The 13,824-nt window shown below is 53.1% G+C and overlaps 2 protein-coding genes across 3 annotated transcripts; both read left to right on the top strand.

Annotated features, from left to right (window-relative positions):
- Positions 1 to 2,250: 2,250 nt before the first annotated feature.
- Lynx1 (Ly6/neurotoxin 1) lies at positions 2,251 to 7,277 on the top strand. 2 transcript variants are annotated; one of them, XM_038343027.1, is made up of 4 exons: positions 2,251 to 2,355; positions 3,258 to 3,446; positions 3,641 to 3,742; positions 3,853 to 7,277. In XM_038343027.1, the coding sequence occupies exons 2-4, from the start codon at positions 3,395 to 3,397 to the stop codon at positions 4,047 to 4,049; spliced, it is 351 nt and encodes a 116-aa protein (XP_038198955.1). In that variant the 5' UTR covers positions 2,251 to 2,355; positions 3,258 to 3,394; the 3' UTR covers positions 4,050 to 7,277. The 2 variants fall into 2 exon arrangements, with proteins under 2 accessions (XP_038198955.1, XP_038198956.1); XM_038343028.1 differs by lacking the exon at positions 2,251 to 2,355 and adding an exon at positions 2,686 to 2,742.
- Positions 7,278 to 8,566: 1,289 nt separating this feature from the next.
- Slurp2 (secreted LY6/PLAUR domain containing 2) lies at positions 8,567 to 12,390 on the top strand. The gene is made up of 3 exons (XM_038343029.1): positions 8,567 to 8,664; positions 11,851 to 11,955; positions 12,218 to 12,390. The coding sequence occupies exons 1-3, from the start codon at positions 8,613 to 8,615 to the stop codon at positions 12,352 to 12,354; spliced, it is 294 nt and encodes a 97-aa protein (XP_038198957.1). The 5' UTR covers positions 8,567 to 8,612; the 3' UTR covers positions 12,355 to 12,390.
- Positions 12,391 to 13,824: the final 1,434 nt, after the last annotated feature.

Genomic DNA, 13,824 nt, shown 5'->3' with positions numbered 1-13,824 from the left:
TCTTTCTTTCTTTCTTTCTTTCTTTCTTTCTTTTTTTCTTTCTCTTTTTTCAACACAATATCTCTCACCAGAAAGTGGAGCTCACAGATTTGGCCAGACTGGCTGGCCAGGGAATCCAAGTGTCCTCCAGCCTTCACCTCCTCAGCACTGTGATCTCAAGCAGACACCACCTAGCCCAGCTTTTATGCACTTATTTTCTGAACAACAGGTCCCGTTTTGTTCCATCAAATACTGACGTTTGTGCCTCTCCAAGCATCTCCTCAGAGAAGCATTTCTTCGGACAGCGCCTTCTGCTCTAATAGTGTGCCGACACAGATCAGCATCCATAGTGTTTAGCCTGACTTTTCAGGATGCTGGGATCTGAACTCAGGTCCTCGGGCTTACACAGTGAGCACTCCACCCGCTGAGCTGTGTCTCCTGTTTTTACGGTATTTTGCCTCCTTTAGGTCTGATTTGCTCTTTTTGTTCTAGTTTCTGAAGATGGAAATTCAGTTCCTCTTTGGGGACCATTCTTTCTCCTAAAACAGCACTTCTGTGGAATCTCCCTCCTGAGCCAGCTGTAACTACATCAGTTGCCTTTATGTGCTTTGTCTTCACCATCTGCCAGAAATAGTTTCTGACTCCCTGATTGATGCCACCTTCGCCTATAGGTTATTTAAAATTGTGTTGTTACCTAGCCTATGTATATTTGTAAATATTTTGCTGATTACTTTTAAACATATTGTTGTTGTTGTTTGTACATTGGGGGGTAGTGCAAGCAAACACACAGCAGAAGTATCAAAGGACAACTTTCAGGAGTTGTTCTCTCCTTCCACAGTGGGTTCCAGGAAACAAACTTGTGTGCCAAGCTTGCATAGTAAGGGCTGTTACTCACTGAATCTGGATAGCCCCACCATGCTACAGATTTCCAAGTGCATTGCCATCCGAGAAAAGTACCATTTGGTTTCAATCCTTGTACATGAGATTTATTGGATGGCTCAAAATATGGTCTGTCTTAGTTACTGTCTTCTTGTTGCAACAAAACACCATGACCAAGACAGCTTGCAAAAGAAATTAATTTGTCTTACAGTTTCAGAAGGTTAGAGTCCCCGAGTGATCGAGCGAAGGCCTAGCAGCAGGAACAACTCCACCTTGGTCTCCAAGCATGAGGCAGAGAGAGCTAACTGGGAATGGAGGGTGTGAGTCTTTCGAAACCTCAAAGTTCCCCCCAAGTGGCACATCTCTCCCAATAAAAGCACACCTTCTAGCCCTCCACAAACATTTCCACCAATGAAGGGGGTCAATTATTAAAACAGAAGAGTCTATGGGGCCATTCTCATTCAGCCGCCACATGGTCATTTATTGATGAAGGTTTAGGGAAACTGGTGTGTTTTCCTGGGGGTTAGAGTTTATTGGTTGTTTGTCTCAGCTTTTTGTTTTTTTGTTTTTGTTTTAATTTGGGGGTGGGGTTGTTTGATTGTTTGATTTTGGAGACAGTTTCGCTGTGTAACAGCTCTAGCTGTCCTGGAACCGACACTGTAAACCAGGCTGACCTCTAACTGAAATCCTCCTGCCTCTGCCTCTCAAAGGCTGGGGTTAAAGCCACTTGTTTGTCCTAGCTGTAAGGCCTGCGACTGTGCATGCGTGGAAATCGACTGGAAGAGTGGCATGTGCACTCCCACCTGTCGCTGCAGGTTTTCTTTATTGCCTTCCTCTTAAAACAAGGGCCAGGGGAAGGAAGTAGGGTTTGTGAAAACCTATTACATTTTGGCTGCTTGAAACAGAATGAAAATAAAACGAGTTTTAGCCACATAAAGTACATATTTAGTGGTGGACTTTTGACTGTGAGAGCAGCCTGTGAGCCATGGGATACATCTGAGACTTGCTCGCAAGTGTTGCTAGTAGATCCCACGTAAGGACCTCCCAGGACCTGAAGACCCTGTCCAGGTGGTACCTCTTCCCAGAGACAGCAGTTTGGTCTGTGGGAGCAGGGCAGTTGGAGTGGGAAGAGCTTCGATGAAACCTGAGGAGAATGTTCAGGAAGTGTACACTCACCTCAGGATCTCTACTGTGTCCTTGTGAATCTGTGCCTGAGTGGGAGCATTCTGATTCCCAGGGGCTGCCCAGACTTTGCTGGCTAGGGCCATAACCAGAGAACTCACGACGGAACCTACACCAGTTAGCTTGGGAGTTTGGGCGGCCTCGGGGGCGGAGCGTGTGTCCAAGGGGCGGGGTGGGGCGGGGCCAGTAATGAGCTGGCACTGCGGGTCGGTTGCGAATGCCGAGCCTACCCGGTTTGAGATGCGGTGCAAACGCTGCGCAAAGTGTGCCCAGATTCACGGTCAGACCGCGGTAGGGACCTGGGAGCGGCCACGGGTGAGTTCCCATGGTGACAGGGATTGTGGTGGTGAAGGGCAAGGGCGAGGTCACCCGGCACCCAGCCCGTGCTGGGAACCCTCCCCAAGCAAGACTGCAGTCTTTCGGGCGGAGCTCCCCGAGGGGGGCAGGAGGCACCCGAGCCTCAGGCCTGGCCTGATTCAGGACTTCAGAATCCTAGACTGGCACCAGGGAAATGGGTCATGAAGGGTTGGTTGTCTTCCGGAGGGTGTATTTTAGTGCCCCCAGCAGGGATCAGATCGCGCGTAGGCAGGGAGGAGAATATTGGTCCACATTACCCCCAACAGTCCCAAACACCAGACTCAGCCTGTGGAACTCTGTCTTGGGCAAGCATCGTCGTCTGGCCTGCATCTGAAGAGGCTTTAGGTAGGAGCTGAGCACTCATCATGGCCCCTTCCGCTGTAGCGAGGACTCTCACAGCAGAGTCTCACTTTCCTGGGGGAGGGGGGGACTCCACGCAGGGAAGCAAATGCAAGAGAGACCTCTGCTCCAAGAAGAGACCAAACCTGGATTCCAGTCCTCTGGAGAGCCTCCTGCACTCTGGACTCTGCCAGGAAGAGACTGCTTGCCAAGTTTCCATAAGACCCCCCCCCCCCAAATAAAAACTCCCTTAGGTGAAATCCTCTTTGGGTTTCACATTCAAGGAGCCCAGGACCTCCCAATTTTCTTTGATGTTGTCCATTCCTCCCCTTCTCCCCTTTTTTTAGCCCCCTCCACCCTCACCTTTTGCTTGCTTTTGGTCTTCTATTGGCATGCCCCATATCCTGCTCCCTCCTCCCATCTCCAGGTAAATGGAAATCAATAACACCCACTGAACTGGGAGGTTCTTGTGCCTGCCCCAGACCAGCTGTGATTACAGGTCTCTGTCATTGTCCCTGCAGGGTTGCTTTATCCCTAGGAGACCAAGAACTCAAGCAGGGCAAGAGCCTGCCCTGTGCCTCCCTGCCCTGCTTCTTCCCAGGCCTGAGCTGGATCCAGGACCAGCTGTTTACTCCCACGCTGTCCTCACATCTCCATCATGACATCCCTGCTCACAGTGCTCCTGGTGGTTCTCGTGGGCCTGCCTGTGGGTAAGGTGGACGGAAGCTCGAGGGACCCGGTTGTGGGACAGGCAGGTGGGAAGTCGGCAGGCTGGCCAGAGTTCTCCTGCCTTCTGTCCTCAGCTGGTGCCTAGTGGGAGTGGGAGGTTAGCTGGAGACAGCTGGGGTCTGCCTGGCAGGAAAGGGGTGTCTTCCTGTTCTCTGAACCCCGTCACGGCCCACAGCCCAGGCTCTGGAGTGTCACGTGTGTGCCTACAACGGAGACAACTGCTTCAAACCCATGCGCTGCCCAGCCATGGCCACCTACTGCATGACCACTCGTACTTGTGAGTCTGGAGCTTAGGGAGGGAGCCCCCAGCTGCCCTGGTGGTCCTACAAGCTGAGACTGAGCCATCCATGGTTCTGATTCTCTCACCTTGTGTCCTGTGCCCTGTAGACTTCACCCCATACCGGATGAAAGTGAGGAAGTCGTGCGTACCCAGCTGCTTTGAGACGGTGTACGATGGCTACTCCAAGCACGCATCTGCCACCTCCTGCTGCCAGTACTACCTCTGCAATGGGGCTGGCTTTCCTACCCCAGTGACCTTGGCCCTGGTCCCGGTACTCCTGGCCACCTTCTGGAGCTTGCTGTAAAGCTCTGTTCCCCCAGGCAGACCCCCTGAAACGCAAAGCTCTTAAAAGACACAAATCGTCCCCTCTCACCCCCTCGCTCCACCCAACCCTCTTCATTCAGCCACAAGGGCCCATGGCTACCTACAAAAGGACTGATGGCATCCAGATACCTCACCCCGAGGCCATAACCTTTCATTTTCAGAAGGCTGATATATGGATCTAAACCTCTCTGCCCAGGATCAGAGGCATCTGGGAGAGTGCTGTTTGGTGGGGGTGGGGGTGGGGTGGTGACAGTCAGTCACACTGATTTGAAGGAATTAGTGGCCAAATTCCACCTTCATAGCATCAGGACTCTGCCTCAGTCTACCCAGTAGAGGATAGGCCTACTAGAGGGGGACAAAAGATCACGAACTGTCTAGAAGCAAAGAAAGACTCACTGGAGCTGTCTCCTGCTGAGTTCAGCTGCTGCCCAGGGCAAGTGTGAGATGGAAGCCTTGTGAGGAAGCCTTTTTGTCATTTCTAGCTCTCTCAGGAATTCTGCCAGACCTGGTGTCAGGACAGCTCTGGGCTGAGGGTAGCTAGCTATGGCTTCATTTCCACAGGCCACTAAGATCCCTCCAGCCTCAGCAGCTCAGCAGGCCCTGCGACCTCACACAGGCTGCTGGGCCTTGAGGCTGGCAGGGCCATGGGGGCAGGCTGCCCATGCTATATTTTGTCTGGCCTGTCCACCGGTCAGAGCTATTCTCAGCATGGCAGGAAGGGAACAAAGGCAGGTCAGAGCCAGCTGGTGGGGTGATGGGCACAGCAAAGCAGACTTCAGCTGGCTTCCCAGGTCCTGCAGACAGCTTCTGCATCCTCTGAGCTCTCTGTAAATTATGGGGAGAAAAATGCACAGGGAGCCAGCCCAAGTACCGGGTAACTGTCTGTGAAGTCAGCTGAAGACTTCTGGGTATCAAGATCCTGAAGAACCCAACCCCGATTTAGGAGACACCAATCTGTCTTTTATGCCAGTGTAGTTGACCTAGGGAGCCTTACCCTCTTCTCTGACTAGTACCCCAACTCATGTGCTACTGAGGAAACTCCTGAAGCTGGCCCAGCCTAGGGGCCAGGATGCTGGCCCTTGTCCATGTCTGGCTAGGAGAGTTTTACTGATCCCCACATCCTACTGGTCACACACCAGCAGCTGTAGGATCAGGACACAGAGCCCCATCCTGGGGACCTTCCTCCCTGTTAGGCAGACCTGAGCTTCGCTGCTGAAAGTGATGTGGTTTTCTGCCTCAGTTTCCTCCTCTGGGGACAGATCACTGGGGGATGGGAGATAGAATCCTGCTGATGGGCCTACCCACATCCCCGGGAATAGGGACTGTGCAGCTTTATTACAGAGGTGTACTGAGTGGGAAATGGCCCAGAAATGTGGAGGCATTGACTACCCAGAGAGAATGTGAGTCTCATGGGAGAGGGGAGGGAGGAGTACACGTGCACATGTGAACACAGTGGCTGCAAAGTCCAGAAGGCAGCACTGGCTCTGGTGTCCCCTGAGGTCCAGGCAGGATGCTGGGAGGAAGCCACTGCTGCCCCCTCCTGAGCTTTCATAGAAAACACACACACACACAGAGAGAGAGAGAGAGAGAGAGAGAGAGAGAGAGAGAGAGAGAGAGAGAGAGAGAGAGAGAGAAGCATTGGGACTGACCTATGGAAGTCAGAGGGCCCTTGGTAAGGAGGGTCAGAGGCGGGCCCCTAACTCAGTGGGTGAGGCCTGGGAAACATTACCCGGCTTGTGCAAGTCCATTGTCCCCAAACAAGGTGGTATCCTGGGCTAGAACTGGGAGGAGGCCCAAGACCAGGTCCTCCCTCCCACCACAAGGGGTTGATGTGAAACAGGCCCTTGATTACCTATTGCTGAGAGTGTGGCAGGGTTTGGGGGACAGTTTCTTTCACCTGTCTCATGACAGCATCTAGACAGGCCCCACAGTGTCCACACTGCCACCCACCCCTACAGGAAGTGTACCTACCTTGCCTGTCCTTGGTGCTTAGCTCAGAGCCCAAGAAGGTGCTCGATTAACACAGGGCCAAACTTGCCAGTGGGAGGAGCAGGTTAGGGGAACAGCGCCAGATGGTCTGTCCTGAATCCTGTCTGGGGTTTTGTGACATTGCAGGTGGCTCTGCACACACCACAGCAGTTATGTAAAATGTGTGTGTTTGGAGGGTCACTACTGCTCCCTTTGACAGGTAAAGAAACTGAGGCACAGAGGAGTGAAGCACTTAGATTTTCCAGGCTACCTGGCCTCCTCATCTGCCTAACACCAACCTATTCTACTATGGGAACTCTTTCAACAGCTGGGGGTCTTTGAGTCTGCACACTGTCAGGATGTGCAGTAACTCCCAGAATGCAACGTCGTAAACGTTTACAAAACTGAGGCCTTAGAAGGGAACATCAGAACTGGAAGTTTGAGGGGCTGGGGGGTAGGCCAGGGGTGCCCAGCCCTGTGTGTGGATACAGAGAGAAGGAACAAAGGATGGAGTGGCAGACAGAAGAACGAAGTCACATCAGCCATATAAGCTGACTGTCTTTGTCAGGGATAGGGCTCAAGGCAGTGGGTATGCTCACGCTAGAGTAAGCAGTAGCCCCTGAACATGGATGGTGTCCAGGAAGGCTGGCGGTGACTCTCTAAGCGTTGCGTTCTAGAAGCATTGCATTCTTGGAAGTCGCCGGAGAGAGGCTGCTGGGTGGAACGATGATGTCACAGAGCGTATGTACCTCTGTGGGGTTTGCTGAAGCAGGGCCAACACATGAAGCTAAAGCATGCCGAAAAACAGAGTGAGGTGTCCGGCCTAGCCCACCAGAGAGACGCTGCCATGAGGGTTATGCTCTGCCACCATGTCTGTGTTGGCTTCCCCAAAGCAGATAAGGGGAAGGGGAGCAGGATGGCCTCCATCTTCATCTTCTGCAGCAAGCATGTGAGTTCACATCTGAAACTCCAGAATGATTTCCGGGAGTAGGGCAGCCCCTTGCTTCAGTGCGTGGTTACTTTCCAGCAAGTACCATGGCATCTGGCAGCACTGCCTGCCCTGGGTTCCTCAAGCACAGGCTCAGACTCCAGCCATCTCACTGTTGAAATGACAGCAACAGCAGCCACTCAGCTGGCTCTTGGGGACCAGTGCCAAGCCTGGGGCCTGCATAGAGGCAACCCCAAAGGATGCATGTATACATGGTCCCTGACACTTCCGTTGGTTGTGTCTCTGCTAACCCTAAGCTCTCACCTAGCAAGGTCATGAAATCCACTTTTAGGCCCCTTCTCCTAGCAAGCCCCATGTACCTAAACTTCCGAGTGGTCCGTGTCAATGTCCCCCGCTGAATGAATAAACAAATGAAGGACACGTGCCTGCCTTGCTCTCCTATCTGTCTTCTCTCTACCCTCCTCACCTACCCAGACTGGCTTGGTCAGGTAGACCTCCTGACCCAGAAGGTCCCTAGCTCCTGGCCTGATATCAGAGCCAACCAAGGCAAGAGTGGTGTTCATGGGATTCCAAGAGCTTGCTGAAAGTCATCTCCGTTCTGTGGAAAGAGGCAGACCCGCCAGTTCCCATTGATGGACCAGCAAGCACAAGGGCAGACTGAGGAACTGCATAGGAAAAGACAGGACACACACACACACTCACACACACATTACTTATGCCTTCTTCTGGCTTTTTGCTTTCTGATCCCACTTCCTTGCTACCTAGCTCTCAGGAAGAGTCTGACTCCACCAGCCCCCCTCTCAGGATCCTGCCCAACCCCCAGGTTTGGGGACCCCATAAAGCACAGAAGTAAATAAAGCCACCTGGACAGCCAGAGCAGACACATGGCATCTTCTGCCTGTCCTGAGTGACTATACCCCTGTCTATTAGCAGGATGACCCCTGCCCTGCTATCTGCCATTTGTTTCTCTTATCCCAAATGGAACCTTTTTTAACGCCAAAGGCTTTGCTCCTCCTCCTTCTTGCCATTGGGCATATACCACAGGACTTAGTTTCCTTGGTGCCATGCCAATACCATCCCTTGATAGGTAACACTCACCCCTTGGCCCCAGGACCATGTGTATAGCCATACTCTTCCTGAGTTTCTTAGTCCTGGAAGGGCCAGGCTGGGCCAGGACTGAATCCTGATTTAGCTGATGAGGAAACTCAAAATCCTGACCACCATGCTCCACGCAGAGTGAGCGGCTGAGGCATCGTAGTTTCACCTGGCCCTCGTTCCATTCACACCTGTGAGGGGAAGGAAGGGCTGCTTGCTTATGCCATACCCTCCATGCAGCTCCAGGGTGAGGTGGACCTGCACTGAGCGTCCAGCCTGCACAAGGCCTTTCTCGAGAGCCTTGGGCCTGATGGTTGGGACATCCCTGCTCCACAAGGGAAGAAGGCTTGCGAAATTGTACCAGGCTCCCTGAGGTCACACAGCAGCAAGCTCTGCCAGCTCCCATCTGAGCCAGGTAGCAAGTGACTCAGGGCTGGGAACCAGCAGCTATGGGAGCCAAGGGTGGAGTAGGATCCACAAGCAGGTATAAGGGGTGGCCAAGGAGTAAACCTCGTCCTCAACACGGAGAACATGAGGCTTCTCTTCTGGTTCCTTCTGGCCGTGGTCTTCAGCCTGGAACTAGGTGAGTCAGGGGTGTGGCCGCTTTCCCTACTGCATGGACTTATCCCTGTCCTTCCATCCTGGGCCACCACTCACCCTTGGGGTTACCCCTTTCATCTTTCCTCTCCCTATGCTGGACACCAACACCCTCCCTGCCCGCCAGCCTCTGTCCTCTGCCACTGGCCTTCCCAGATTCCTAAGCCCTTTTCTCTGGACTCAGCACCCACTGCAGTCCTCAGCTCACCGCTCAGTTTGAAAGCCACCCCCAGGCCTCTCCAGTTCCATAGCAGCACCGTTGCACCCACACAGGCATGGCACACCTCTGCCACTTTCCCCTCCTCCTGATGCCCCCCCACCTCCTTGCTTAGATTCTCTGTTCCACCTTCCTTGAGCAACTTCATCCTCACTTAACTTCAGTCCCCTCAGACTTCTATACCCTAGTTTCATTTGCTTCAGTAATAGAGGCTTTGACCCCTAGTGCTTGCTGATGGCCTCCCAGGGACACCCCCAAATATCACTGCCTATGCCTGGTCTTGACATCAATTAGAGGAGCCTAAGTAGTTCCTATATCCAACCAGAACCAATGCCCGAGCAAAAACAGTTGGCCCTGTTGTCCAGCAGCAACCTATGTTCTAAACTCGGCCAGCCCCAGCTCCCAGAGACCTCACCTAGAAAAACCTCAGTTTCCACCCATGGGTGGGAACACTCCATGACTTGGGGTCCACCTGAGGTGGGGTGGGAGATCCATGTGTACATCTCTGGCTGTAGTTCACCCTTCTTGGACCGGCCTTCACGGGGATTCTCTGACCTGAGAAAGCCTGAACTATTGAACCCCCAAGTGTTCCCTCAAACCCTTCAGGAGAGACAATATCTACTTTGATAGCCCTGAGTTCAGAGTTGAGAGGTTTTTGTCACCATCAGGGCTAAGGTTTTGGGGGACATGCTCAGCCATGAGCCAGTCACCCTCTCTGTCTTAACCAAGGCCTGAATATCTCAGGAGCGTCTGTGAGCCTGAGACCACTTTCTACACTGAGGGACCTCCCTGCTCCTCCCTCCATGGAAATCATACCTGCCACTCAAGACAAAATTCTCAAGGCTTGACAGTTAGAAGTTGGAGGGAGCCGGGCTCCATGTGCCTCTCTCAGCATACTCCATGCCCTACATCTTTTCTGGCACCTGCTCTGTCACCCAGGGGCAATGCCATCTTTCCAGGGCTCGAAGCAGCCTGAGAAGGGTGAGCTGCATCCTGAGCTGATCTTAGAGTGAGCAAATAGGATGGGAAGGAATCATCTAGACGGGCAACATTGCAGCAGGACTGAATGCTGTGGAGTTTGCTGTCCCAAGGCTCACCTCATCCTCCCTCGCATCCTCTTCTCCAAAGCCCTCTCTTTCTCCCTTTTTTCTTTTATTTTTTGTTTGTTTTTGTTCTGTTTTTATTTTCTCTGTGTAGCTTTAAAGCCTGTCCTGGAACTCACTCTGTAGACCAGGCTGACCTCGAACTCACAGAGATTCGTTTGCCTCTGCCTCCCGGGTGCTGGGATTGAAGGTGTGCACCACCACTGCCCAGCTAGTCCTATCTTTCTCCCTAAGCAAGTACCTGCCTGGGGTCTGTCCCCATAACCTATCACTGCACCCAAAACAAATTTCTTTCTGAGAGCTAAACCTGCCTGGCCTCCTTGACAAACACACACACACACACACACACACACACACACACACACACACAACCCAAGAGGGGCAGTTATTCTTTCTCTTAATGATCCAGCTCTTGCTCTAACTCCTAGAGACCATTGATTCATTCACTTACTCCTGGGACTCATCAGTGCAGGAGGATGCAGTGCTCCAAGGATACTTGGGGGCACTGGGGAATGGGAAGGGATCCCCATTCCGAGCGTGGAGACAGTGTTAATCGTGAAAATCACAAGACCAGTCTGTACATCAGAGGAGGCTCCCTGGGATGGCCTCTGAGCTAGCTTGTGCTACATGGGTGATGGAAAGATGAGCCTGGACCAAGTTAGGAAGCGTGGAAAGGAAGAAGAACGAGAGGCAGTACCAGTCCAGTTCTCCCCAGAAGTTTGCCTGTTCCTTCTGGTGCCTCAGTCAGCTGCTGTCTAAGCCCCTCCCTATATGGTGAACAGTCTGTTCAGTGTCTTTAAGATCCATGGGGCAGTAGCAGGCTTGGGGGCTTTTGTTGCTACCTTTGTGTCCTGGGCAGGGTCTCAGCTTGCTCTGCAGGGGTGGTGAAGAGTCAAGGCAAGTGTTGGGGACCTAGTTATGGTATGGACTTCCTGTCTATCACCTGATCCATGGTTTATAGGATGAAGGACTGGCCTTTGAGACCAGCCGGAACTGACAGGCATGAGGTGTGGCTGTAGGAGTCCCGGGGTGGGGAGAGCTCTACTCTCCCACGCTACCCATGCTACTCAGTGGCCTAGGTAGGAGGGGGCAAGGACCAGGAACTTCCTCGCTCAGCGTCAGCTCTGGACTCGCCCAGGGCAATTGGTGTTGGAGAGTACCCGGGCTGGGCATGGGTTAGGGAATCCAGAGAAGGGAGCTTATAAAGAAGCACCAGAAAGATGCAGAGAGGCAAGGAAAAGGCAGGGAGACAGATGAGTGAATCCAAAGGAAGCATGAGAGAACGTGGTAGGCCACTTGCCTGATGGGCACCCCCTGGGCTGGATGCAAGAATAATGATGCACCATTCGTCAGGGTGGCAAACAGAGCTCAGTGGACTCCCACCTTCCTTCTGCCTGGCCATGCCATGGATTCCCTACTAACTGGGTAAAGGCCCCACCAACTCTGCCCACAGAACATTTATACCAAGAGGTATAAATGATCCTTCTCAGGTCCCTGGAGGGGAGTATGGTTAAAGTCTCAGATCCTCACTCCTCCCCCACCCCGGTCTTCAGGAGCCTGAAGGAGCTCTCACCTCTGCTCCATCCAGCCCTTGGTCCCCTGAGCAGAGGGACACAGGCCAGTGGTTCCAACATGAACCAGTATCTCTCACAGTAATGGGCTGAGCACCAGGGTCCCACTTCTCCCTCCCTCCAAGGCCTAGAGGGGCTTTGCACCATAGATGAGGGCTGAGAAGCTGGGCTACAGAGCCGTGGGTCTGGTGGAGGATGGAAGCAGGGTGCTGGGTACAAGAGCAGGTGTCACCCTCTGTGGAAGTTGCTCACTGGCTGCCCCTGTCTCTGTCTGCCTATAGCTATAACACAGGGCATGCAGTGTCACATCTGCAAGGGGTTTGGAGGATGTTCCCACCCGTCCAGATGCCCAAGGAGCTCCACCCACTGTGTCATCATCGGCACCCGTAAGTGCGGTGGGAGGGGTGGGCTGGACACGCCCTTCTTGCACAGAGAGCTGGCTCACTGGGCAAGCAGAGCCCAAAGTCAATGTGGTGGTCAACCGACCTAAAACAGAGTGGAAAGATGTCCGGCAGTCCCTGACTGGGGCAGGGGCCAGGCAGGGGCTCTTGGTGCCTGGGGGTGACGCTCAGCACAATAGCAAACGTGGCAGAGGTTTGGGCAGCTTGGGGATTCAGGAAGCACCACGGTCTCTCTCTTATCCCTCAGGAGCTCCCATCAGCTTTACAGACTTGCCTCTGGTGACGAAGATGTGCTACAGTGGCTGCCCTGATGTTGCCAGCTTGGGCTTGGGTCCTCACGTATCCATCGTTTGCTGCCAGTCGAATCTCTGCAACAGGGACTGACCACACTCTGTCCGAGGCCTGGTCCTTGGAGATCATTCCAGCCTGGTCAGCCCAAAGCCCCCAACTCAGACGTCCTCAGGAAGTTCTGAGTGAAATCCTGTGTAAATCCACTGTGTTACAAACTTAAGGCCCTGATCCACTGTGGGCCACCCTCAGTGTCAACAAATCTTTCAATAAAAAGCAGCTGGAACACACGGTGCGAGTTGTCCAGTGGAAGCAGTGTTCCAGGCACTAGATTCAGGCAGTCTCTTAACCCCGTCCCGTCTCTTTACAGTCACGACCTCCTGGGCCCAGGCTGTCTGCTGCAACCCCCACTGACCTTCTCTCTTCTACCAAGAGCCTACCTATTTCTAGGCAGACACAGGGTCTGAAAGGCACAGGGGCTGCAGATAGTGGCACTGGTTTTTTTTTTTTTTTTGGTTTTTCGAGACAGGGTTTCCCTGTAGTTTCTAGAGCCTGTCCTGGAACTAGCTCTTGTAGACCAGGCTGGCCTCGAACTCAGAGATCCGCCTGCCTCTGCCTCCCGAGTGCTGGGATTAAAGGCGTGCGCCACCACGGCCCGGCAGGTGGCACTGTTTTTGAGCAGGCTGTGAGGAAGAGCCGAGGCTGTAGGTACTTCAGAAGCACAGCAATGTGAGTCTGGGGCCCAGAAAGGGAGCTGGGGGCTGAGGAGCACTCCAACTTGAAGGTGAGAGTGCACTCAATCTAGAGTTTGGGACACTTGAGGAGCACCCTGACCTGGCCTTAAAGGCTAGAAGGATCTCTGACCCAGACCCAATGAGCACCTTTACTCTGAATGAGACTCCAGAAGCCTCCTACAGACCCATAGTTGAGTGGGTGGAAGAGGAGGCCTCTGCAGAAGAGGAGTGGTATTCACTAACCACAGCCCTTTGGGGATCATCCACCTCTGTTGTCAGTAGCTCTCGGGGAACCCTGCTACCTTCTTGGCCTTATGTCTCTGGCACCTTGTTCTGTTCTATCTTTCCTACCACGTCCTTGCCTGGTTCACCTTGCCTATGTCTCCCAAAAGGCTGCCCATCTATCAGACCCTGTGTGGCCCTGGGTTTGGATAGGGCCAGCCAGACAGTATAACCACTCACCCACCTTAGTCTGGACACAGCAGTTAGACACCCAGAATTTGTGGAAGTTACTCGGTAAATATTTACCCACCGGCTCCCAGCCATGCCTGGAGATAAGTTTCGGCCTCTTGGTTTCGGGACCACAGAGGGAAGTCACAGTTGGTACCTGGCAGGAAACACAGAGGCAGGCCCTGACCTCAACTTGCTTGTTCTCAGCTTGGCAAAGTTTTCAAGAAAATAAACCCTTGTAAAAAGGTGACGCCCATGAGGAGGACAATGGCCAAGCAAAGAATAACTGACAGAAAGCTTGGGCCTCAGCATCAGCCAAAACCCAGAAAAGAGGAAGCTCATGCTCTCCGTGCCTGAATGAGCAACGGCGCTGCTCAGGGCA

Source organism: Arvicola amphibius, chromosome 9 (assembly GCF_903992535.2).
Source record: "Arvicola amphibius chromosome 9, mArvAmp1.2, whole genome shotgun sequence".
NCBI classification, from domain to species: domain Eukaryota; kingdom Metazoa; phylum Chordata; class Mammalia; order Rodentia; family Cricetidae; genus Arvicola; species Arvicola amphibius.
This window is presented reverse-complemented; position numbering and strand designations above follow the sequence as displayed.

Excerpts from the sequence above, each read along its gene's own strand:
- Lynx1 (XM_038343027.1), top strand. The coding sequence starts at position 3,395 with ATGACATCCCTGCTCACAGTGCTCCTGGTGGTTCTCGTGGGCCTGCCT. Across the intron at positions 3,447-3,640 it reads TCTCGTGGGCCTGCCTGTGG|CCCAGGCTCTGGAGTGTCAC; the intron begins GTAAGGTGGACG and ends CACGGCCCACAG. Across the intron at positions 3,743-3,852 it reads CTGCATGACCACTCGTACTT|ACTTCACCCCATACCGGATG; the intron begins GTGAGTCTGGAG and ends TGTGCCCTGTAG.
- Slurp2 (XM_038343029.1), top strand. The coding sequence starts at position 8,613 with ATGAGGCTTCTCTTCTGGTTCCTTCTGGCCGTGGTCTTCAGCCTGGAA. Across the intron at positions 8,665-11,850 it reads GGTCTTCAGCCTGGAACTAG|CTATAACACAGGGCATGCAG; the intron begins GTGAGTCAGGGG and ends GTCTGCCTATAG. Across the intron at positions 11,956-12,217 it reads CTGTGTCATCATCGGCACCC|GAGCTCCCATCAGCTTTACA; the intron begins GTAAGTGCGGTG and ends CTTATCCCTCAG.